General features: G+C 39.3%; 1 protein-coding gene across 1 annotated transcript; it reads left to right on the top strand.

Annotated features, from left to right (window-relative positions):
• Nucleotides 1–132: 132 nt before the first annotated feature.
• LOC103389370 (guanine nucleotide exchange factor DBS-like) lies at nucleotides 133–22,903 on the top strand. The gene is made up of 31 exons (XM_025062165.1): nucleotides 133–576; nucleotides 5,599–5,682; nucleotides 5,927–6,041; nucleotides 7,782–7,872; nucleotides 8,728–8,841; nucleotides 9,028–9,144; nucleotides 9,783–9,932; nucleotides 10,020–10,144; nucleotides 10,264–10,378; nucleotides 10,464–10,583; nucleotides 11,496–11,687; nucleotides 12,466–12,657; nucleotides 12,873–13,026; nucleotides 13,127–13,179; nucleotides 13,298–13,377; nucleotides 14,210–14,276; nucleotides 14,388–14,503; nucleotides 14,765–14,834; nucleotides 15,396–15,488; nucleotides 15,570–15,662; nucleotides 15,742–15,867; nucleotides 16,421–16,642; nucleotides 16,724–16,816; nucleotides 17,279–17,357; nucleotides 17,464–17,536; nucleotides 17,952–18,058; nucleotides 18,239–18,331; nucleotides 19,423–19,532; nucleotides 19,616–19,728; nucleotides 20,049–20,152; nucleotides 20,237–22,903. The coding sequence occupies exons 1-31, from the start codon at nucleotides 450–452 to the stop codon at nucleotides 20,314–20,316; spliced, it is 3,468 nt and encodes a 1,155-aa protein (XP_024917933.1). The 5' UTR covers nucleotides 133–449; the 3' UTR covers nucleotides 20,317–22,903.
• The last annotated feature ends 169 nt before the right edge of the window (nucleotides 22,904–23,072 follow it).

Genomic DNA, 23,072 nt, shown 5'->3' with positions numbered 1-23,072 from the left:
ACTAGGTTAAAATATACTAAATGGCGTAATTGAATGATTTAATTTACTTATGTAATTTTTTGTTTTATAGAGTGATTCAAAATGAATGTATGAATGGTGGGAATTATGTGGATTCACTAACTAATGGGTAAATGCAGTGTACTTGGTAAGAGTGTGGTTTTCCAGTTTTCTAAAATTGTCCCTGTACAAAACAGCCTTTTCTTTTATAAACAATGTGAAACGTGAAACTGGAGGCGGTGCATCTGAAAATCCGCCTCACTGACTTACACACATGAGCAGGGTTTGCCAGTGTGTGTTTGTGTGACAGCATGGGTGCACTTGGGCTTTCCTTGTGACTGCTCTAGTCAGCAGCTGAAGTCCTGTTGCAGAATGGACCGGCTTATCGTCCGTGGTATTCCGGTCTGGCAGAACATGTGGCTAACTTTGAATGTTTTGTTTTGTGTTTTTTCATGTATACACTAGGTGTGTGTACAAGTAGTAGTCACACAAATACCTACAACAGCATGGCCCTGAACCGAATGTCTCAACTATGTCAGGATATCACCAGACTGTGGCTGCAGCTGAAGATGATAACAGGTACAGTGCATGATTGTTTGTTAGGTGTTGATGATATTGTAAATGTGTACTATATAATGTTTTTTTGTTTTTGATGATGATAACTTTATTAATGACACAGTGTTGTCATATTATTAAGATACTGGGGTACAACCTGGCCACTGTACATTACAGACAAACATCCATGGATACACAGATCGGGTCATGTTCATGTGCTAGATAGAGCAAATGGGTGTAGGATGACAGCTACAACTAGACTTATGAGACTGAGAAAAATAGTGTTCCTCATCTGATCTTTGTAGGTATAGAAAAAAAATATAGTAAAATATAATAATTAAATATAATATAGTAACTATATTATATTTAATTATATGAACTATATGAAGTTAGAGGTTCCCCCAGTAAACAATCTACAGCTGCACCTACATTAACTGCTGTCACTTAGCTGCCAGTGCTATGATTGTTTCTATGAATTAAATCTAGATATATTCAAATCGTCCTAATGACTAGATCAAGTTTCTAAATATATAAATATTTGGTGTTTGCTGTGTGTTTTTAGCAGTATACCTTGCAACTTTGGTTGAAAATAATTATTTACATTTAAAATGTTGACATTGTAGTGGTATTTTGAGGTTTTCTTTTAAATAGATAAAACGTGTAAATAAGTGTGAAAATCCACTGTCAACAGTTTGGACACATCTCATTTAAATGTTCTTCTTTATTTTCATGATAATTGCATCATGCAGCAGGTCCATGGTTTTCTTGTCTTTAACTGTTTTGGTTAGGGTATTTTTGATGGAGCAAAGAATGTGGAGTGGTCCTTGTGATGGACATCTTTCCATGACATTCAGCCTCTCTCCTTTTCTTTGCAATTTTCTTATTGGCAGCATTATTATTATGTCCACCTTTTTTGGCCACATCTGTGGTGAGTTTGTCCTTCAACCTGTCAAGTAGGGCATCAAACTGGCCAGTGTGATACCAAACCTGTCTGTCATCCTCTGCCACATCGTCTCTACTGTGTAACTGCTTCTGCTCACCTCCAATCCACCCAGTATATTCAGTATACAGCTTTACCCCACTCACTCTTTGCCAGAGTGTTTTCATTCTCATGCCCACTGTCCAGCACTTTCCTGACTGCCTCCCCTGATATCGACCCAACTGTCCTTCGACCTTAGCTTTGTCTCTGCCTTGGTAAAACTACCAGCCTTCTACCTCTGACTACATCTACATGTAGTGACCTTGTAGTGTACCCTTGTTACCGACTCTCTCACACGCTCTGGACCCTCTCACCTGAACCACTAAACCTACAGTGAAGTTGCTTGATTTGAAGTTATAGTACAATCTGGCCAAGTACTGTATGGACCCGGCATCTAACCCCAAACCACTCGCCACAAGGCAATCAAGGGCAACAGCGTGAAGCTAGCAGCATTAACCAGTGGGACGCAACAGCTAGCAGCCTGTTTCACCCAGATTTCTTCATCCACCATGTCTGCCCTCTCCTTTGAAGCATCAGCTTCTGCACCTGGGTCAGCCTCTTTACTGTCCAGAGATGCTCCTGAACCCCTGGTGGGAACCCATGAGCATTACAACGGCGAGAAGGTAGCCTTTGTCATCAGCTGCCTGATGGAAAGAGTTCCAGTAGGGGGAGCTGGTCTCCAGCCTGTGCCTCCTTTGACCTATTTGTTGCCGACCTTCACAAGGTTTTCTGGTTTGAGAATTGGTTCAGAGTCAGCATGGAGGACTAAATGGTGAGTGGACGGTGGCAGATTACCCCATTGATTTTGGGACCAGAGCCAGTCAAAGTCGTTGGAACAGCTGTGCCCTCTGTGACGCCTTCCTCCATGGTATGGCCGACTATATTAAGGATGAACTGGTTTCCCATGAAACACCCCACCTTGGTGGGTGGGTGGGATTGGTGCTCAAGTACTGACCAAAAGCGCCATCCCTGTGCCTTCTTCTCCCGTCACCTGTCTCCTGCTGAGAGAAACTATGACATTGGCAACAGGGAATTGTTGGCTTTCACTTCCTACACTTTGTTGAACAGTCTGTATTAAAATGATCAACACATCCAGATTAAGGCCTTTAAAAAGCCGTCACAAAATTGAAATCCATTTCTTGTACACAGTGTAAGTTGTACTGTATCTATTTTCAAATGTAGAATTAGGTGGAGAACACATGCAGGCTGCTGAACAAATGTCTTACACTCCTTGGAACGTTGGTTAGATATGAAACGTAGCCAGTAGTTGTTGTGCCTTTTGGGGGTAATTTATTTGTAAATCTGACTCTGAAGGAGTCAGTCATGAACCCCACTGCATGCCACTGGTACCTGGTATTGTTGACCAGAGTACACCTTCTTGGAAAGGGAGTCGTCAGCCTCATCTGAAGAAGACGGCAGCTGCAGACAGATCTGCTGTCTTCTGACTCTTTCTGTCAAATGGGAGTTTATTCTCCCAACTGTCTCCTAAGTGCCTGCTCAATGTGTCATCTAGGCTTATACATGTTCATAATGAGTGAAGAGCTATTATTAACAAATGGCTAAATGCTGTAGTTCAACTCTTTTATACAGCTGAAAAAGACAACGACTCCAGTTCATCTTAAATATCATCATTTTAAACTGACTGTTAACAAACTCCTTTTAAATTTTGTTTATTACACTCATTAACGTTTCTGAAAAATAATTTTCAGCTTAAATATTATGGTCTGTTTAAAAGCCATTCATGATGCCAGTATTGATAACAAAAAAAAAAAAATCAAAATATCAAATATCAATTAAACTCAAAATATAACTCAAGGTTATAATTTTTTTTATTAAATGAAAACATCATTCTTTATATTTGAGGCAGTTTGGTTTGTCATGTTGTACAGTTTTCAAACTGTTGTTCTGTTGTACTGATCTGCAGCATCCAAAGTATCAGCTTGCACCAGGCCAACACATTAAAAATGCAGGCATGGGTAAAGAAAACCTGTCTGGCATTCAGTCCTACTGAGAAAGGCAAGGGATTATTTCTGTTTTCCAAACTCCTTGTTATCACTCTTTCTAACTCCCACTCTTCTGATTGTAATCGTTTGAATCCCGGTTAGCTACCACCGAGACATGAGCTATTTGGGATTCACAAAATAAATTATAACATAACCACAGCAGATTTAAAATAGAAGGTAGAAAGAAAACAAAACAACTTTCTCTAAAACATTTTTTTAAAAACTTTATTTTTTGGTATTTTAACATAAGAAAGACTTCTGTAGCACTTTAGGAGCTGAAAGAGCTGGATCCTTTTAGTGAGACGGGCCACAAGAGCCAGCTCTCTTGAAAGAGCCAAAGTTCCCATAATAATGTCAGCTGTTACAGCTCCAAAGGGCCGACCAATTTCATATGAAACCCTATGGTTTTAGAATTTGATGTCACTTCAGATTATATACAAGTCAAGGCAGGTGAGTGGATCCTTTTGGCGATACAGTGTATATTTACTTCCCCAACTTGTGTTAAATTGTCTTCGTGGATATTATGAATTTAATTGCTGATGTTTTAAAATTGGTGGAAAAGTCATAGGATAGGAGTGGGAGACAACATCATTTGAAGTTGTCTAGCTTTTACTAACTCTTCATTTCCATAGTGTTGATATGGTACCTTACAGTGAGTTAGGGAGTGTGTCAAATAAGACAGATTCTTTTTTTAAGTGGGTTAGTCCCTTATTTAGGTCCATAAAAATTGATGAAGAAATGTTAGGAAGTGTGGTCGATGTTTGGGGGAAGGGTGCAAGAAGACAGGGTAAATTCCTGCCGTGCACCCCATAATCACTGTTTGTGCTTGCTGCACTGACCTACTTCCACACTTGTTAATCTGAGTGTGTGTGTGTGTGTGAGAGAGTGAGAGAGCTTGCACTTGCACTTGCAGTTTTATTTCATTCATTCATTCCACAGTGGACAAAGGGGGGTGTGGGGTGGGCGTTTAAGTGTTTCATTAGAGCCGCCAGAATGTCTAATGAGTTTGGAAGTCTGGTACACATCCTATGTGTCAATGGACCATTAACATGGTGTATGAGAATCAACACCTGAGGCGTTGATTGAGAGGACACAGTTAAAAACTTAACACTGTGCTTAACATTACATTCTGTTTTATGAAGAAAAACTAAAAGAAAAATACTTTTACTTTTGCTCCAGGATGTCAACCAAAGATATGATGGGGACATGCAGGAAAAGACAATGTAAAAAAACAGGATGATTTTTTGGGTTTGTTAGGATCAGTGTTTGCCAACACTGTACATATTTTACATTGGAAAAATCTCATTAAAAGTTTATGTAATGAAGTACGCTCTTTTAGTTTCAATGTACTCTTAATTTAGTTACTCTGTGTCAAACCTGGGTCTTTTTAACAAAACACAACACCATTACACTTGGAGCAATTGAAGAATGAAACACAGAGATCTTCAATGGCTCTGAGTAGCTGTCAGTTGTTTTCACCGTCTGCTGCCTCCTAATGGAAAATGATTAGATTGCGCTGCCTGTCTCTGATGCATTTGCTGAATTACATAATAATATTACAAATGATTTCCAGTAAATAATAGTATTCAGACCAATAAAGTGAAATTGAATAATAATTGTATATAATTTTATATATAGGAATATATATTATTATTATTATAGGAATTGCTATAGTCGGACACTCATACACAGAAATGTGACACCATACATGTTTTATTTTTGTTTTTATGTTTTATTCACAATTAAAAAACACTAAGTAAACACAGGTGTGTGGAGTATGTTCTGAAGATGAAACTCGTCAACAAAGACGGCAAACATTGTAATTGATTGCATTGCTGTACTTTTTTATTCAGTTACACATGATGTAAAAGAACTAGAAGAAGACTGCTTGATCTATAAATATTTTAAGTGTTAAATGTGTCGAGATAATATTATTTGTCTTTGCATAACAAAAATATTTTACCAGTTGCTTAAAAATAACCTTGATTAATATCAGTTAACTGTTCATAAATAAGTTAATAAGTGAAACTAAGAAATACTGTATATGTCCCTGTTTCTCTTCAGATGACATCATGCAGAGGGAAGAAGGTCATCTGAGTGCAGCAGAAATTGGCTCTGAACTCCATAAACAGTTTGCCATCCTACCAGGTGTGTTTTTTTTTTCTTTTCTCTCTTTCTTTAATGTAACGTTGGTGATCAGTAGGACTGGGTTGGTAGATTGGCAGATACTAGAAAAGTCTTTATCAAAGATACTCTATTGAATACCAAGTTATTATCACTATTGATGCAGTTAGTAGGAATATGTTTTCCCAGTTTCACTGTGACTCATAAGATGTCTCCCATGTCTTCTGTCTCCCATGTCTTCTGTCTCCCATGCCTTCTTTCTCCCAAGGGGTTCGTGGTTTAAACGGCTGCCCCATCCTCATCTTCCCAGAATTTCCAGCCTTCAACAATCTGGAGGAGGAGGAGTTAAAAAACGTCCTCATCTATCTGACCAGTTTATCCAGGTGAACATCCCACATCTGAGTGCCCTGTCCCTTCACACCTGTGAATCCCAAACACTGTGTTGTGGCACATTAATGTTCTGACAGAGATCATCAGATATACGGTGGGAAATGATCTATTTCTTCAAAACCATTATTTATTTACTGCTAATAATTTGTCTTTGTTTGTGGAGAAAGACAAAGCAATGAAACACTGGTCCACTAGGTGGCAGCAGATTGTTAATAAAAACTAAAAAGAAACTTATGGCAGATAGATATGTGTACTTTATGATCCCCAGCTGGGAAATTACAGATTGAATTAAAACTACAGTTAATCACACACAGACATACACAAAGTTCAACTGTGTCGAATCAGTTCCTGTGAGCATGTCAACGTGGTGTTCAACTAAACAGGCACAGGTTTCACATTGAAGTAAATTGTGAGTAAACTGAAACAAGAAAACTGTAAAACTTTGTTGGTGGTGAAACTTGGACTTTGTAATACTGTAATGTTAAATGTGGCACAAAGGAAGGTTGAAATTGCTGCATTAGACAACCATCAGAGTAGAGATGAGAACAGTACCGTATGTGGCCAGCAGAGTTCAGCAGAGCACAAGGGAAAGCACAGTGAAGCGTCACAAACGAAGTCAATTTTACGCCAAGGTGATTGAAAAGTAAAATAACGATTTAAATTGTATACATTTTGAAACTATAGCTTCCACCTAGAGAAATTGTTTAATAAATACAAACGTACTTTGCTTTTCTTTCTTTTCAGTGTTTTACTTATTATTCACCTTCTCACTGTGCTGTTTTCCCCTCTTTTCCCTATTGGCTGCACCCCTTAATCTAAAGAACTGAAATATTAAAAAAGAAAGGGATGGGATTGAGATATTTTTACTTCAGCAGACTTGAATCTCTCTCTCTCTCTCTCTCTCCCTCCCCCTCCCTCTCCCTCTCTCTGTGTTTTTTATTTGTATAGCCCAGTTCATAGTTTAATTGTCAGCGTTATGTTTTTTCCCTCTCTTTCACACCAACCCTTTCTCCATTTCTTCTTCATCGCCGTCATCCTCCCACCTGCCTTCACCCACCGCATACAGCCTTCTGTCAGTCAGCTGCACCCTGAGCTCTGATTGGCTGTGAAGGAAAAGAAGAGGAGGAGGCGCGGCAAGGAACATAAGTGGATGAGGGAGGGAAGCAAAGGATGGTGGAGGAGGAGAGTAAGGCGAACATAAGGAGGAGGGACATGATGCTGTCCAGGGATGAGGATAGCTGAAATCTGTGAGCCCAGATTAGATGACTGCGGATTGAATAACCGAGGCCGAACCGAAAATGTCAGAATTTGGATGAATTGGATTTGGGAAGAATTGGATTGGATTACTGTTGGATATTAATATAAGGATACTCTGATTTTTTATTTTTATTTTTAGTTCTGCCTTGGCATCAGATTTTCTTGTTTCCACCATTTTATCTGTTTTACAACAGCGATGGCACTGAGGACTGGCTGCCACAGCTTTCACTGGGTACCATTTACACACACACACGCACACACACACACGGTGCTGCACATAGCATTGTCAGCAGAATAAAATCCAAGATTTTAAACCACTTGGTCCAGAGACACGTTAACCTTGGTTGTCATCGATGTCCCGACCGTCTGTCATTACCATCAGTGATGATGATGAATAGTGGATGAATGTCCGGAGACAAGGTTGCATTCTTTTAATGTCTCTCCGTCTCCTCCGCTCTCTCCTCTCCCTCCTGCAGTGTTGCGGCATCTACAGTAGGTTTCATCCTTGTCATCGATAGACGTCTGGACCGGTGGGCCGCTGTCAGAGCCACTCTGCTCCGAATCGCAGTAAGAGCCGATGTGTCAGTGAGTGTGACTGTGAAGGACAGACGGACCGACAAACACGGCTGTGCTGCGTTTATTGAGACGTTTATTTAAAACCGTACATTTCATTTGACCAGATTTGACACTGCGAGTTGTTAAACTCAGAAATCAGTTGACTGAACATTTATAGTTGTTGTTGGCAACAACCAAATAATAATAAACAGTGGACAGGAGGGTCTGACAGTTTCTTTTAGGAAAGTATAAAAAGGCAAATGTTGTACAGTGTTTGTTCTTTAGCAACATTTCATTGGCCATGTACTTTTACAGTAGATGTGTTTTTCTTAATAATGGAGCAGAATACAATTAAAAAGGCATTCTTTTTCATTTTATTTTGAATGCCTTTAAAATGACTTGACTTTTTACAATAAAAAATAATCAGTATGTGGCAGGCCTGGAGAAAAAACTGATTTAAGATGTCAACCAACCAGATGGTTGACATGTGTGTGGTCTAACCCTGTAGCAGAGTTTAATCTTGTTATAATCATGATTTGATTTATCTAAATAATTACCATTAAGCTATTATTACACACTCCTCCCAGACACATCCTATATTGCATATCATTTAAAGATGGACATTGTGTGCAGTAGCTGAGGTATAAAAACTCCTGTGACTATAAAATGTCAAAACCTTCCAAAATAATAGGATGTCTTTATCAGAGACTTTTAAGAGTTTTATACAATTAACAGAAAAACACTTGTCTTCTTTAGACAGTTCACTCCAGTGCATCTTGCCTTAAGTTGTTACATTGAAATGTAGGAGTTACAAACCGTCTCAGCACCTGCTGACTGAACAACCCTGTAACTTTTTGTCTGTTCCAGGTCTCATTTCCAGGAAACTTGCACTTGGTTCTGGTGTTGCGTCCCACCGCTCTGTTTGAACGAACTCTTTCAGACTTCCTGTTCAGATTTTACAAGGATGAATTCAAAATGAAGGTGCCTGTAGAGCTGTGTTTGTGCTTTATGTGTTTTATGTGTTGGTGTTGAACACATGCATTTCAGTATATAATATACAGTGTTGTGAACAATGATATTGGTCTCCAGAGTTGTTGCAGTTCAGAGCCTTCGAAGGCTGTTTATGTGTACAGTTGTTAAACTGCTAATATAAATATCTTCAATCAGGTGTTGATGCTAAGTTCGGTGACCGAGCTCCATGCCTACATTGACCCAGGACAGTTGACCACTGAACTGGGAGGGACACAGAAATACTGTCATGACAGCTGGATCTCACACCGCACTGTATGTACACAAAAACACAAGATAACCTTACAGACATGACTGTCTGATACTTGGTTACTATTACTATTACTATTACTAATACTATTGTTATTGGGCGTCCAGTTGTAAAGGACAGGAAATCTCTACTCAAAACTCCTGATGTGCATTTCCCTCTGTGTTATAAAACAGATTAACAAATATATTGTTACACAGACATAAGTGTTTTCTGTCTGATCTCTCACATCTCTCCATTGTTCTTACTGTTTTCTCTGGTTCCTGGTGATAAAAGTATCTGTGTCGTTAGTTGCCCACCCCTTGTGTCTATACGTGTCATGTCCTCCCTTCCATCATGGTTGCCAAGTCCTCTTGTTATGACTTATGACTTTGTGAATTTGTTTCAAAATACTGATACCTACAGGCTACCAATTCTTTATTTCAAACTCTTTAAAAAATATTCAAAAATGATTCTTCACTGCTCTACCCTGTATCTGAGTCAGATAGTGACTGGACAGTAGGGGCAGCGTTTACCCATTACTACTGCTAATGTCAAGCTTACGAAGACCAAAGAAGAGAACTGTCTGTTAGACACCAGACCAATAAACATGTACATGTACAAATGTTATTATTACTATTTTTTTTTGTGTGTTCCCTCTTCACAGGCTATCGAGGCCTTTGCTCTCATGGTAAAAACCACTGGTCAGACTCTGCAGGCATTTGGCACCCAGCTTGCAGAGACTGAATTACCCAACGATGCAGAGGCCACCCAGTGTCTGTTGCACTCACACACACTGAAAAAGGATGAAATTAAGGTGAGAGAGTTCTTTCTACTGCCCTGAACAAAAGCTCAAAGCATCTCAAGTTTTATGGCTAAGACCTTGTTTTTATTTGAACCCCAGGAGGACCTGCAGGTGGCACTGTGCCAAGGGCGACGTTTGTTGGAGTACATCAACGAGCCTTTACAGACAGACCCTGAATATAGCATGACCCATGATGAGCTAGAGAACCTTGCTACTGTGCAGAGGTAAATAAAAAGAAGTAGATGTATATATGCATCCAAAAAGATGAAGAGTAATGAAATATTTCAGTACATATGTACTCATTTTGTATTACATTTTGTCCCCCATCTCTTGCTCTTCTCAGACTTCTTGGTCAGCTGGATGAAACAGAGACTGCTTTCGATGATTTCTGGGAACACCACTGCACCAAAATGGAACAGTGTTTGCAGCTGCGTCACTTTGAGCAGCACTTCCGTGAAGTGAGTTGATGTGTTCAGAAGCTGCCATCCAGGGTTGATCAGAGTTGCTGGACCAACAGGTGTTTAACCTCATGCATGCTCGCAGGTGTGTGCCCAGCTAAATGTGATGCTGGAGAAGTTGTCAAGTTTCTCGGCGGTCAGTGTGAGCCCTCCCCATGCACAGCACATCCTGCAAGAGCTCAGCGGCCACGAAGACAAGGCTCGTGTAAGAGACACACACAACACTGATTCATCTGGCAGCACATCAAATATTTATTGTCATTTTAAGACTCATCCATGCATTTTATAAACTCTTATAATGGTCCAGGGACAACTATTTACAAGCTGTTTCTTTTCTATTTTAAAACCCCGGGGACATGTTCACTGTGAATGTGATTTCTTTATGCATTATGATGTGGAGCAAATCATTTTGTGTATTAATTTAAAGAGTACAGATATCTCTTATAATTACAAGAGAAATTAAAAGAACTTTTGCAGCAATGTTGTTATTTGACAAATTATTTATCCTTATGCTATAGATCAGTGGTTCTCTGTACCACCTGAGAAAACCCTGATCTCTCTGAGTCCCACCATGATGACCAACATTAGAATACAGCAGCAGAGGCCTTCACTGTTAGCTTCCACCACAGGAGAGAGGTTTAGACAGATATTAAGGTTTAAATGTTGTATTAATTGTGCATGGTATGTTTCAGATTTATTCAACTGAAAATGTAAACTGCTATAGAGTAAAGCATTTTTAAAAAATACATTTAAATCATCAATACATGTAGCTTTTTGTTCTCCATTTGTATCTCCATTATTCATTCATTCATCCATTCATCTTCCATGGCCTAATCCACCACAGTCATGGGGGGAGCTGAAGCTAATGCCAGTCGTCAGATGAGGGTGGAGTACATCAGTCAATCTGTTTTGAGTCACTAAGATGTATGAATAAAATGCAGAAAAACATCTTGATTAAAAACAGCAAGACTGAGTGAAGATGGACAGATTGGTGGAATGCACCAGCAAAGCTGAGGCACATGAAAGGAGACTGTTGACTGATGGTTCTGACTCTGAGGCATTAGCCTCTGTTACACTCTCTACATAATGAAAGGACATCTGTGGTGTGTTTTAACAGGAAGTCCTGGACCGAGCCGTATCTCTGGCCTGTGAAGGAGACAGGCTGATAGAAAACTTGCACTATGCTGAGGATTCCATCAGGCCTAAGTGCAGTGAGCTGAGAGGAGTGTGTGAGGAGATAAGTACCACTCTGGTTAACAAGAAGAACCTCATCCTCAGAGCTTTGGAGCTTCACAACGCTCTGGAAAAGGTATCAATCACGACAGAGTGTGACACTCCAACATTTAGATTCAGCACTTTTCATTAGTAGGTCAGATACGACAAGACTAGATAAGACTTTATTCATCCCATGGTTGTTACAGCAGGAAGTTAGATATAAGGAAGGTGAACTCAGCTCACAGCTCACCACTGCACACAACCAAATGTGACCTCTGCTTTTAACCCATCACCGGGGACGGAGCCATGCTCAGAGCACCTCAGTGGTAACTTGGCAGCTGGTGGACTCAAACCTGTAGCCTTCTGCACCCAAGTCCACTTCCTTAACTACTAAGCCACCACGGCCCCAAATATACTGTTAACCTTGTAGCTGTGGGATTTGAACCTGAAACCTTCTGGACTGCCAACACTGCCACGAAATACACGTTACATATGAAATATACATGTTACATATACAAATATACATGTTAATAGAACAAATAATAATAAAAAAATGAACACATTATGAAATAAACATTTTAGGTAACAAGTCTTTCGTGCTCTCTCACATGCATTCGACAGTCTAATGGCTGATGTGAGGAAAGAGGTGCAGACCACTACCATAGTGTAGTGTAGTGTGGGTGAGGGATCCTTCTCAGCCACATTATCCAGAAGGTCCAGGTGTCAGTTTAGGACAGAGTTGGTAAATCTGCTCCTTCAATACAGATGATGCAGATGCCACCACTGAGGCAGAGACAGTTCTGTGCCGGACAAGTGTAGGATATTTATAAATGAAATAACTTTGTCTTAAATTGTTTACTCTTTGTCTTCAGTCATTACAGTGGTGTGAGGATGGCATCTTCCTGCTGGCCAGCCAACCAGTGGATCGCTGCCAGTCTCAGGATGGAGCAGAAGCAGCTCTGCAAGAACTGGAGAGATACCTTGACACAGCACCTCTACACATTCTCACTGAATGCAGCGCCATCTGCTCTCAGTATGAAGCAGTGCTCACAGATCACCTCAGGGTCAGTGGCAACCAAGACTTGTTTCAACTTGAGGTCAAATGTCCTAAGTTTTCAAATCAATACAAAATGAAGGTCTTATACACAACAGAAAGTTAGATACAGTTAACACTGTATTATGCGATAGACTGTAACTATGTTGTAAATATCCTAAGTTGGTATGACAAAGTGACACCAAACGTTGTGTTCTAAATCTGTGTGTGTTTGCTCTACTTCAGAACCAGGTTGAGAGGGTGTTTCAGAAGCAGACCTCTGTCCAGGAGATGTTCGAGAGGAGACACATGAGTTTGAAGAAACTCGCTGCCAAACAGACTAGGCCAGTGCAGCCAGTGGCACCGCGACCTGAAGTGAAGTCATCACACTCATCTCCCAGTAAGTCTTGACCCATAAGTAAAGTGATTTTCGCTTAGAGCTCCCAATATCATAGTGTAGCAGTGCTAAGATAACCCGACTGTACTTCCCTGCCTTTAAGATCTGCAGAGAAAAGAGAGGAGACACTCTACTGACAGTCCAGTCTGCAAAAAGGTATGGCTACAGTTTGCCACAATTACTGAGTCCCGATGTTGATTTGTCAAAGTTAGAAAAGAATGACGACGTGAATTAAAATCTCTACTTTATAAATGCTGTTATAATGATGTTTCAGGTAGAGCCTACGATACACGACCACGGCACCAGGCATGCCTCTCTCTCAGGAGAAGAAGAAAATCTGGCAGTGCTTCGACGGTAAGAAAGTCATTTCTATGTACATTTTTTTATTTGACTAGTTACACGTGAATTTTCGATATTTATAACGTACCAGTAAGCTCAGACTGTGGCTTCTTCTCTGAGGCTTTAACAGATGTGGCACAACAACATTTAAACAAAGCATACTTCATGTTACTGCTGAGGTATGGAGAACAAATGTGATTGACAAATATGTTTGTAATTCTAAAAAAGCGGTTAATTATTGTTAAACAATAACTTAAAAATATGAAAGTAAAATACAGGTACAGAAATTTGTTAAACAATAACTTAAAAATATGAAAATAAAGTAAAATACAGGTACAGAAATACAGTCTAGAGGGTTTGACGCTCTCCATCAGACTTTTAAGCTTTTGATGTTTCTTAGATTTTAATGTTTTCATGTCGAGTTTCATAATAGACGTCCCAATAACAAACTAAATATCGTCTTTTGTTGATTACAAAATATTATTACTTCTCCATCTTATGACACTCTCTTCATTGTCTGCAGTTTGTTGTGTACCATCTCTGATTTAACTTTTGAACGTAACTCACATTGCTAGAAGTCGTAACTAATTTAAGCCCATTTTCTGGGATTTAGATGGGCATGCCTCCACACTTACATGCCAGTGTGGCTGGTTAGCCAGCATTTTTTACTAGCTAAACAATATCAGTTAGTCGCCACTGGTGATTGGTGACCACTAATCCTGAACCCTGTGTGCAGGGTCGTAAGAGTCGTAGTCATATTCACAAAACTACAGAAAGATGCCTGACAGTTGTTCCTGACTCACTCATTAACTCTGGGGTTCATTGTGTATTTGTGTGTGTTTTCCAGTCATGTAATGAACGAACTGCTGGAAACAGAGAGAGCATATGTGGAGGAGTTACTGTGCGTGCTGGAGGTGAGTGTCACCAGTGTCAACTCGTGCTAATTGTGAGTCAACATAAGCCCAACACCAACACTGCAGCTGTTTGTATTGTGCTGATACCACGTGTGTAATGTGTAACTGCAGGGCTATGCAGCAGAGCTGGACAACCCTGCTTTGGCTCACCTCGTCCCCAGCATCCTGCTCAGCAAGAAAGACATCTTGTTTGGCAACATGTCTGAGATCTACCAGTTTCATAAGAGGTTTGTGAAGAATATAGAAGTTCAGATTGTTGGTGTCGATGTAATGAGCCATTTACAGTGCAACTAACATAAAACATCTTTATATGTTGCCCACACATGCCCAGTCGAGTCACTATATCTGTAGCTAACTTCAATGTATTTGTGTATATATGAAATGTTGATTAAAAGTTTAAATTTGTACCTTGGATTTATACATGATAATGGGAAAAAGTTCTTTTCATCTCATATCCAACTTCACAATTAGTTTTTCTATGTCTCCAGGACATTTCTGAGAGATTTGGAAGCGTACACTGATTGTCCAGAACTGGTTGGACGCTGCTTTTTAGAACGGGTGAGCTTCAATCAGAAAATACAGCTTTCTTTTGTCGTGTTTTTGTGTGTAGGCATTTAAAGCAGACGAAAAATAATTAAAAAAAAAAAACTGTCCGATCCGCCTAGTGGTGAGAGGATAAAGTTTGTAACCAGAGGGCTGCAGGTTGATTGACAGTTATTGAAGTAAATCAGACCAGACCAGTTTGACCTCCAATAAGAGGAGATAAATGGTGATGTGCAGTGTTTCTGTAAAGATGTTCATGTTTATATATTCTGTTTTTTTAAGACATCAACTTTTTACAGTTTATGAGCTACACAAGACCAATTCAGTTGGTAATGGTATTGCAAAAAATGATCAATGTTGGTCATAATTCTTCTGGAACTAATTTTGTTAAAAGAAAATTGTGATTTAAGTCTAGTTTTACACCCTTTGTGTGTACAGTATGTGTAATGACAAATAAGCTGATTCTTCTTAGCATACCTGTGGTAAATTCAGAGTGACCTTTTAGTCTAGGAGAAAAAAAATTAAAAAAACAGAGTTATGCCAAGAGTAAAGGAGAAATCCTTGTTTTTTTTTCAGATGGAGGACCTGCAGATCTATGAAGCCTACTGTCAGAACAAACCTCGCTCTGAGAGCCTGTGGAGACAGTGCTCTGACTGTGCCTTCTTCCAGGTCAGACTTATTACCTCTATTGTGTGCCTCAAGTAGCAGAATGGACTCTGTATATAACTTCACGTTGGTGTTTGCATTTAGGAGTGCCAGAAAAAGCTGGAGCATAAACTGGGTTTGGACTCCTACCTCCTTAAGCCTGTGCAAAGAATCACCAAGTACCAGCTGCTGCTCAAGGTCAGAGGTGGAGATTGTGAATTCTGAATAGGTGTGAAGACTTGGATAATCAGCTCCACTTTCTCCTCTGGTCGTGCAGGAGATGTTGAAGTACAGTAAAGGATGTGCTGGCTGTGATGACCTACAGGAAGCCCTGTCCTCCATCCTGGGGATCCTGAAGGCTGTGAATGACTCCATGCACCTCATCGCCATCACAGGATATGAGGTGAGAGAAAATGACACCAAAATGATCTACTGTATGTTAACCCACTGCAAAGACACTGCTGGTGTTTGTATCTATCAATCACGCAATTACCACTAACTCAGTGTTTCTCAAAGTGTGGGGCGGGTGCCACTGGTGGGGAATGGAGACGTGATTGGTTGGGTGTGACAAACAATTTTTTAAGGTTGATGATGGCACAACTGCACTTTTAGTTTCTTTTTTTGAACTGTGTGTTATTTGTTGTTTTTGATTTTTTTTATCATGAAATATAAAGTTACTTAGTGTTAGATCAGTAAATTTGAAATGTAATTTGTTAAGATTTTTGTTGGGGCGACAGGGGCAGGTGGGGCGAGAAACTCCACACGGAATTTTGAGAACCACTGCACTAACTTGAGTCATTAAAATAATAAAAGTCATTGATTGCAACCACAAATTCTGTGTCTTCACAACCTGTACAACATCAACGTAGAAAGCTGGCCTATAAATATGGAAAATGCTGTGGACCTTAACCTGAAACATGAAGCAAAAGTGATTTCTTTTTATTCACTTTGTCCAGGGGAATCTGTCAGAGCTGGGTCGTCTGCTGATGCAGGGTTCATTCAGCGTGTGGACGGAACACAAAAAGGGTCACGCAAAGGTCAAGGACCTGGCTCGCTTCAAGCCGATGCAGAGGCATCTGTTCCTGCATGAGAAAGCACTCCTGTTCTGTAAGAAGCGTGAAGAAAATGGCGAAGGCTACGAGAAAGCTCCCTCTTACAGTTTCAAACACTCCCTCAGTGTAAGCTCAGGCAAAGCATTTCAAAATGTGTTCTGAAACCAAAAAAAGATATTTAACATTTCTTCGTCTTTCTGTTCTCAGATGAGTGCTGTGGGTATTACAGAGAATGCTAAAGGAGACAACAAGAAGTTTGAGGTTTGGTGTAACTCCAGAGACGAGGTTTTCATAGTTCAGGTGAGGCTGACGAACGCAGTACAGTACATAAGTGGTCACCAATGTTAAAATCATGCATGTAGCTGTGGTGTGGGACAAATGAATATATTTTGGAGCTGAGATTGTGATCTATCTGGGGCTGTTAAATTTGTCATCTGTGTCAATTTGTAAAGATCACATTAAACATTTAAAAAAATGTTTAACTCTGTCAGAATGATGAGTACTGCATACTGCAATAACCCCACTCTCTGTCCACTTATCACTGCTGCAATGCACATTACAACATTGAGGATGTTGATTCATCTCAATGAATCCTGATTATTTACAACCATGATTGATCATGATGTCTCCACAGCTATGATTAATCAGATTAAACTTTAACCATTTGACAGCCCTAGATATGATATAAGTAATTATAGTATGGTCTATAATCTGTCCATGATCAAACATTCACTGCGTATATTATTTAACTGTGTAACCTAGGCCTCCACTCCAGAGATCAAAACAGCTTGGGTAAATGAAATTCGTAAAGTTCTGACACAGCAGCTCAAAGCATGCAAAGGTACACACACACACACACACACACAAACAAACAATTTACCATCCATGCATATACCCATATATAAACACATGTAGTGTTTTCATACCTTTAACTGTTATGTGTTTAGATGCAAGTCAACAGAAGAGCTTTGATTCTGTTTCTCCGACATTTACCAGCAACACTTCCTCCATATCATTCAGGTAGGTACTCTACAGCCGCCTAGAGGAGAACTCAAATCACATTCAGCTTCGCTGCAAATAAATCAGTGCTTTCAGACTTGCCCCCCCCCCCAAAAAAAAAATTCAGTTCAGACATTTAGAGAATGATCAGTAAACATATTCTCAACATTATTTTGTATTTATTTGTATGGTGCTATTCTGAAACCAGACTATATAGATGGTTGAAGTGTGTCCTTTCTTTAACTAGTGGAAGTCCCATTTAGATGTTCGACCAAAGAAATCAGTCTTGTAGCAAAGCCGTCTGTGACTCATTTTTTTGGTCCATCCCCTACATCGTCAATTTGTGATCTGATCTGATTCGTTATCCTTCCACTAAATCTTAGTTGGTATCTTCCCTCATTCTACTGTAACACTTTGTTTCTGTTGGTGTTTCTAGTCCGTTCCGTACACATGCCCAGAAAAACCAAAAGAAGCAGGATGAAAAGAAGGCAGAGCCAAATCTGATCTCATTTGCAAAAACCTCATCCTTGCCAAAAAACAAAGGTGACAGTTTTTTTTGAGTAACTCTTGATCCCCACTCACGACAAGAAACGTTCTAATCTAAATTCTTCATTCATTTATTCATAAATCCCCCTTCCTTTTTCATTCCCTTGTGTATCATGATCTAAATACCACAACATCACTCTCCCTTCCACCTGCACCAATTCAATCAATTTCTTCTAGATGAACAAGTGACCAGTCCAACCACTGACAGATCATCAGTGAATAAAAAGCGTTTTACATTGCAGGGCTTCAGCAATATCAAGAATCCAAAAGGTAAAAGGGGCTTAAACTCCATCAAGATCTGGTTTCCCTCCATAATGCACATATAAAAAAGTTGGTATTACGCAATACATCCTCCAATTTTGCATATTGTCATATAGTAGGCGCTGTTTATTACTGTGAGTGGAGTCACATGTGTCCTAAAATATCAGATGTCCTTCAAGCTGCTGTATTAAAATTCACAGTCAAGTTGCAGAGAGAAAATGCAGATACAATTTACATAAAGGAGTGGAGCCATCTGGGCAATTTAAGAGCTACACAGGCTAATAGAGCCCTTTTGATTTGGTAAAAAAAAACAAGACAACTAATCAGTCAGTCTGAAAGTTTAAACAAGGTGTTGAAGAAGCAGGGCTGCAGGTGTTATCTTGGCCCAGTGTTGGTGATGACAAAAATGAAAAACATTGTACTGCACTAACAAGCTTTTTGGCTCGTGCGCCAATAACACACTACATGCAAAGTGTCTTTATTATTGTGGGACTTGTATCTGGTGCACAATCAGCAATCACCTCATTAGTTAGTTCTGATTTAATGTAGGAAATGTTTTGACTTATTTCCCATTAAACAATGTGTTCTCTATGTGAATCATGGGACAGGGATTTTAATGTGTTCTTGGCCTGCACCAGCTACAGGCCGGGGTAGGTTGCTATGTGCTCAGTGGTGACAAACATGAAACAATACTCCACTTTACCACCAAAGGTGTCAATAAAGACGCCCTCTGCTCCTATTCTTGTGTTTGGACTTAACACTGAAAAAGACTTAGAAGACTTAGCAGAGTTTGCATTTCTACATCAATACAAATTTAAAAAAATGTTATTTTTTCATGAATGAAAAAATATTGTGACTTCATTTAATTGTCTGATTGTAGCAGTGCAGTCATTTTACAGCATCATCCTCTTACATTGGCCAATGTCTAGTGACTGAGGATAAATAACCAGTTGATTTAGGTTGTGTGGGTTGCAGTTCCACTATTTTCCATTTCCGGTTCCTCTTTCCAGACGTCTTTTCCCACTTCCCTGCCTACGTTTCTTGTCTTTTTTGATGGTATTCTTTCTCTCTTATCTTTCCTTTTTCCACCAACCCTCCAGATTGGAGCAAGGCGTCGCTCTCTGTTGATGCAGCAGAGGACAATGACAGCAACTCCAGCAGCGAGGAGCTGATGAACTCTGACCCTGAGGATGAAGTAGTAAAGAAGCTGGTGATCATAAACTCAGCCTTCAACAAATTGACACAAAGTGCATTTTTCCTTGTTCTGTGTCTAACCTGTTTAACATGTGTTAGTCTCCAGGAAAGTACACTGTGGTTGTGGATTTAGAAAAGACAGGTTCTCACGAGATGTCTGTCAAAAGTGGGGACATGGTCCAACTGATAAGAGAAGGAGAAAATGGACAATGGTGAGCACCTTTGTCTCTTATAGCTCAGTCTGTCTGTGATGAATTTCAAAGAGATTATTAAGAACATCCTTGAGACAATTATTGTGGCCTTCCAGTCTGGCCACATACATACAATAATCTTAAAGGAAATTGCAGTGAGCCGTACTATATACTCCAGCTAAACATGGCACATTTGAACAGTTTTACTAAAGGCAACACCTGGTGTTAAAGTTATTCATTCACAAAATAGCTTCAAAACATCTGAACTAAATAAGTTATATACAGGAAACATGTTCACGTTGCCAGGTGACGTCTTTCTGTGATTGTTTGACTCTCTGTAGGTATGTCAAGAACCTTTGCAGCAACATGGAAGGTTGGGTAGCAGATACAAACCTGCTTGGTCTCATCCCTGAATCCAAGTCTTCACAGTCGCTTAGCAGCTCAGGTAGGTTATGATGATGTTGTTGTTGTTATGATGTTTGACACTTACTGTGTGGTCTTTGTTCATATGAGTATTTTTGTCGTCTAGATTGCAGCCTCTCTGGGAACTACAGCACATCCTCCTGTTGCAGTGAGACCTACACCAGCTTTTCTGACATTAAATCCTGACCTGGGCAGCCATTTACATTTCAAAGTGACACCTACTCTACCACTAACTCTGTGAAAGCTGACCTGTGTGCCACTCACAACTGTGTTCAGCTTCAAAGGGACAAAAAAGAACATTTTAAATCTAGTCTCATTTCTTTATTATTTAATATTTAAAAATTAGCAAATGCAGGTCATTGATTTTAATAACTAAAGAACAGACAAAACATAAAACCCATCAGCCATTGTAGGTGTGTAGCAACATAGTCATCTAACAGTGACACACAGTAGATTCATATAGCTAGCTAGGTAGGCTGAAACGTTGATTCAAAGTATTTAACAATGAAATGCTAAAACATCCTTTGCTAGCAAAACCCATAAATACAAAACTCATCAAGGCAGACATTAGACATGTACACCCAACAGTAACAAACTAATAATAGTGCCAGGTTGTAGACATGCCTCTAGCAGCATTCCTGTGATTGAGAGGGTTAAATATGTGTGTATCTGTCCGTCTGTGTGTGAGTATGACCAACCACTGTCATATTGTCACCACACTATGTACGTTAGTACCTGAAAGTAACTTGATCTCTACACTATGAAAGCTGGCAGCTAGCCACAGGAAAAACATTTCAATGATTTTTATTGTATTGGAGAGTCTTCGAGTCATGTGATCTTAGACCACATGTTCCGAGCCCATACTGTAGCACGAAAGTCTTCTCTTTTCAAATCTTTCATTAGACAGAGCTAAATTCCTCAGTCCTCTGAATGGAGAAATTGCAGCAAAATGTGATAAAAAAGGACACATTGTTATTCCAGAATCCTGCACTTTAGTGGTGTTTTATCTGTTATATGTATAGTATCACTATGTGAAAATCTACCAGCAGCTAAGAACAGCACCATATGGTGGTCTACACCTACCTTGGAACAATGTCTTTCCCTCTTCTGTCTGTTCTTCATTTGTTTTAGTTTTTAGAGATACTGTGTCGTGTAACTTTTGTCTTCACATCTGTGAATTTATCACAACATCTGTGTTGGTAGGCAGATGACTATGTACCTTCCTGTGTCCACTACGGCAGTCTCTTTTTTGTATGTATGCATTCTTACAAAAAAATGAGCATCTTGGTTTAAAGGACATATACACCCACTTTGGTGTTAGTCCAAATACACCATGTGTATATTCTGTGGTTGTAAATGCTGGGTTTGTATTTACTGCTGTTTGCCTGGTATTTTAACTGTTCTACGGACCATCATCAGCAAAAATCTAGCTCTTTAATATCTCTTTATTTATTTACTTTTTATTTAGTCATGGCAGCTCTCTTCTCAACAGGCAAAGCAAACCACGTCTAGACTAGCTTCACATGTTTTCTACCACCATCCCAAAACCTATGCCAACCCCTAATGTCCAGGAATAATAGTCAAACTGTTGACATAAGAAAAATGGACTCAAAGTCTGGCTTTTGGTGTCAATTACACAGTAGCACGGTGGCCGTACGACCGTGGTGGTCCATGTGGCTAAATTGGTAGTGGCGTCACACAGCTGTTACAGTACTATCACTGCAGTACACCTTTGCATATGTGTGATTTTCTAAAAACAAAAATGACAGTCTGTTATTATGGTTTTTATATCCCAGCATGTCCAAACCTTGTACACTAAAACCTATTTTTGCTCCTCATGTTATATTTGTACAGACCTCGTTTCCAGGATGATATTTGTCCAAACTCACCCTATGATCCATTGTTATATTGTAAATATACTGCATCTGAGTTTATGTGTTCAAGTTGTATATGTGACACATGTCTTAGGCGTTTCCTCCCTATAACCCCAATGCTTTATTGAAAAGAGCAGAAACTGTACATTGAGAAGAGCATTGTGACGTCTGTGTATCTCCATCTATCAAGCATGTTTCATTACCTGTCATGTCACAGGGTCAGGTATGTGTATTATGCCTCATGGAAGCTGACATAGGCCCTTAACTTGTCCATGTGTGTTTGTGACCACACAAAATGAATCATTTGTGGATACTGAGGAGTTGCACAGATGTCAAATTTTATTTTTTATACAACATACACTGCAGCACAAACACTGTTCTTGTACCCCGTTGTATAGCTACAAGGTAAGATGTTAATATAATAAATATATTATAAAGAGACAATGGTGTATACCTGTAAATGTTATTCTGAATTGTATTTAAAATGAAAATAATATTTAATAAAGTCTGACATTGTTTCCACTATAAGACTTTTGGCTCTAACACAGATTGTTTATTTTAATTCCATTATATAATTTATTTTTGTTTCTCGTTTATCTCTTAGTACAGTTGTTTATATTAAATTATAGTTTTATTTTATATTGCCACTATGTTATCCATTATATTAGAAAATGTATTTCTTGGAAAACAAAACATTGATCACAACAACTCATTGATCACAGCTCTACATACGACGACATAGCTAATGTGCTCGTTCGTTGTAAAACGTTAACTTTCAAACCGAAATCCCTGTTTTATATGAGTATGTGCATTGGATATAGACACATTTGCGTTTCATAGTAAAATAATGCTGTAACGAGCGGCAGATAACCCCTGCGGATTATTACGATGCGGATATATTAAGCTAGCATGGGATGGTGGGACCGCAACCGGAAATGACGCATTAACTATAAAATTGCAGATTTGCTCGAATATATATATAATAAAATGCGTTTCTGTTTAAGTCTTACAAAAGTTTGTCGGGTATAAATTTGACTTCAAATTTAACTAGTGGTCCAATATAGTTAA

The sequence above is a fragment of the Cynoglossus semilaevis genome, chromosome 14 (genome assembly GCF_000523025.1).
Source record: "Cynoglossus semilaevis isolate Cse_v1.0 chromosome 14, Cse_v1.0, whole genome shotgun sequence".
Classification (NCBI taxonomy): Eukaryota; Metazoa; Chordata; class Actinopteri; order Pleuronectiformes; family Cynoglossidae; genus Cynoglossus; species Cynoglossus semilaevis.
Note: the sequence above shows the minus strand (reverse complement) of the source record. Positions and strands in the feature narration are given on the sequence as shown.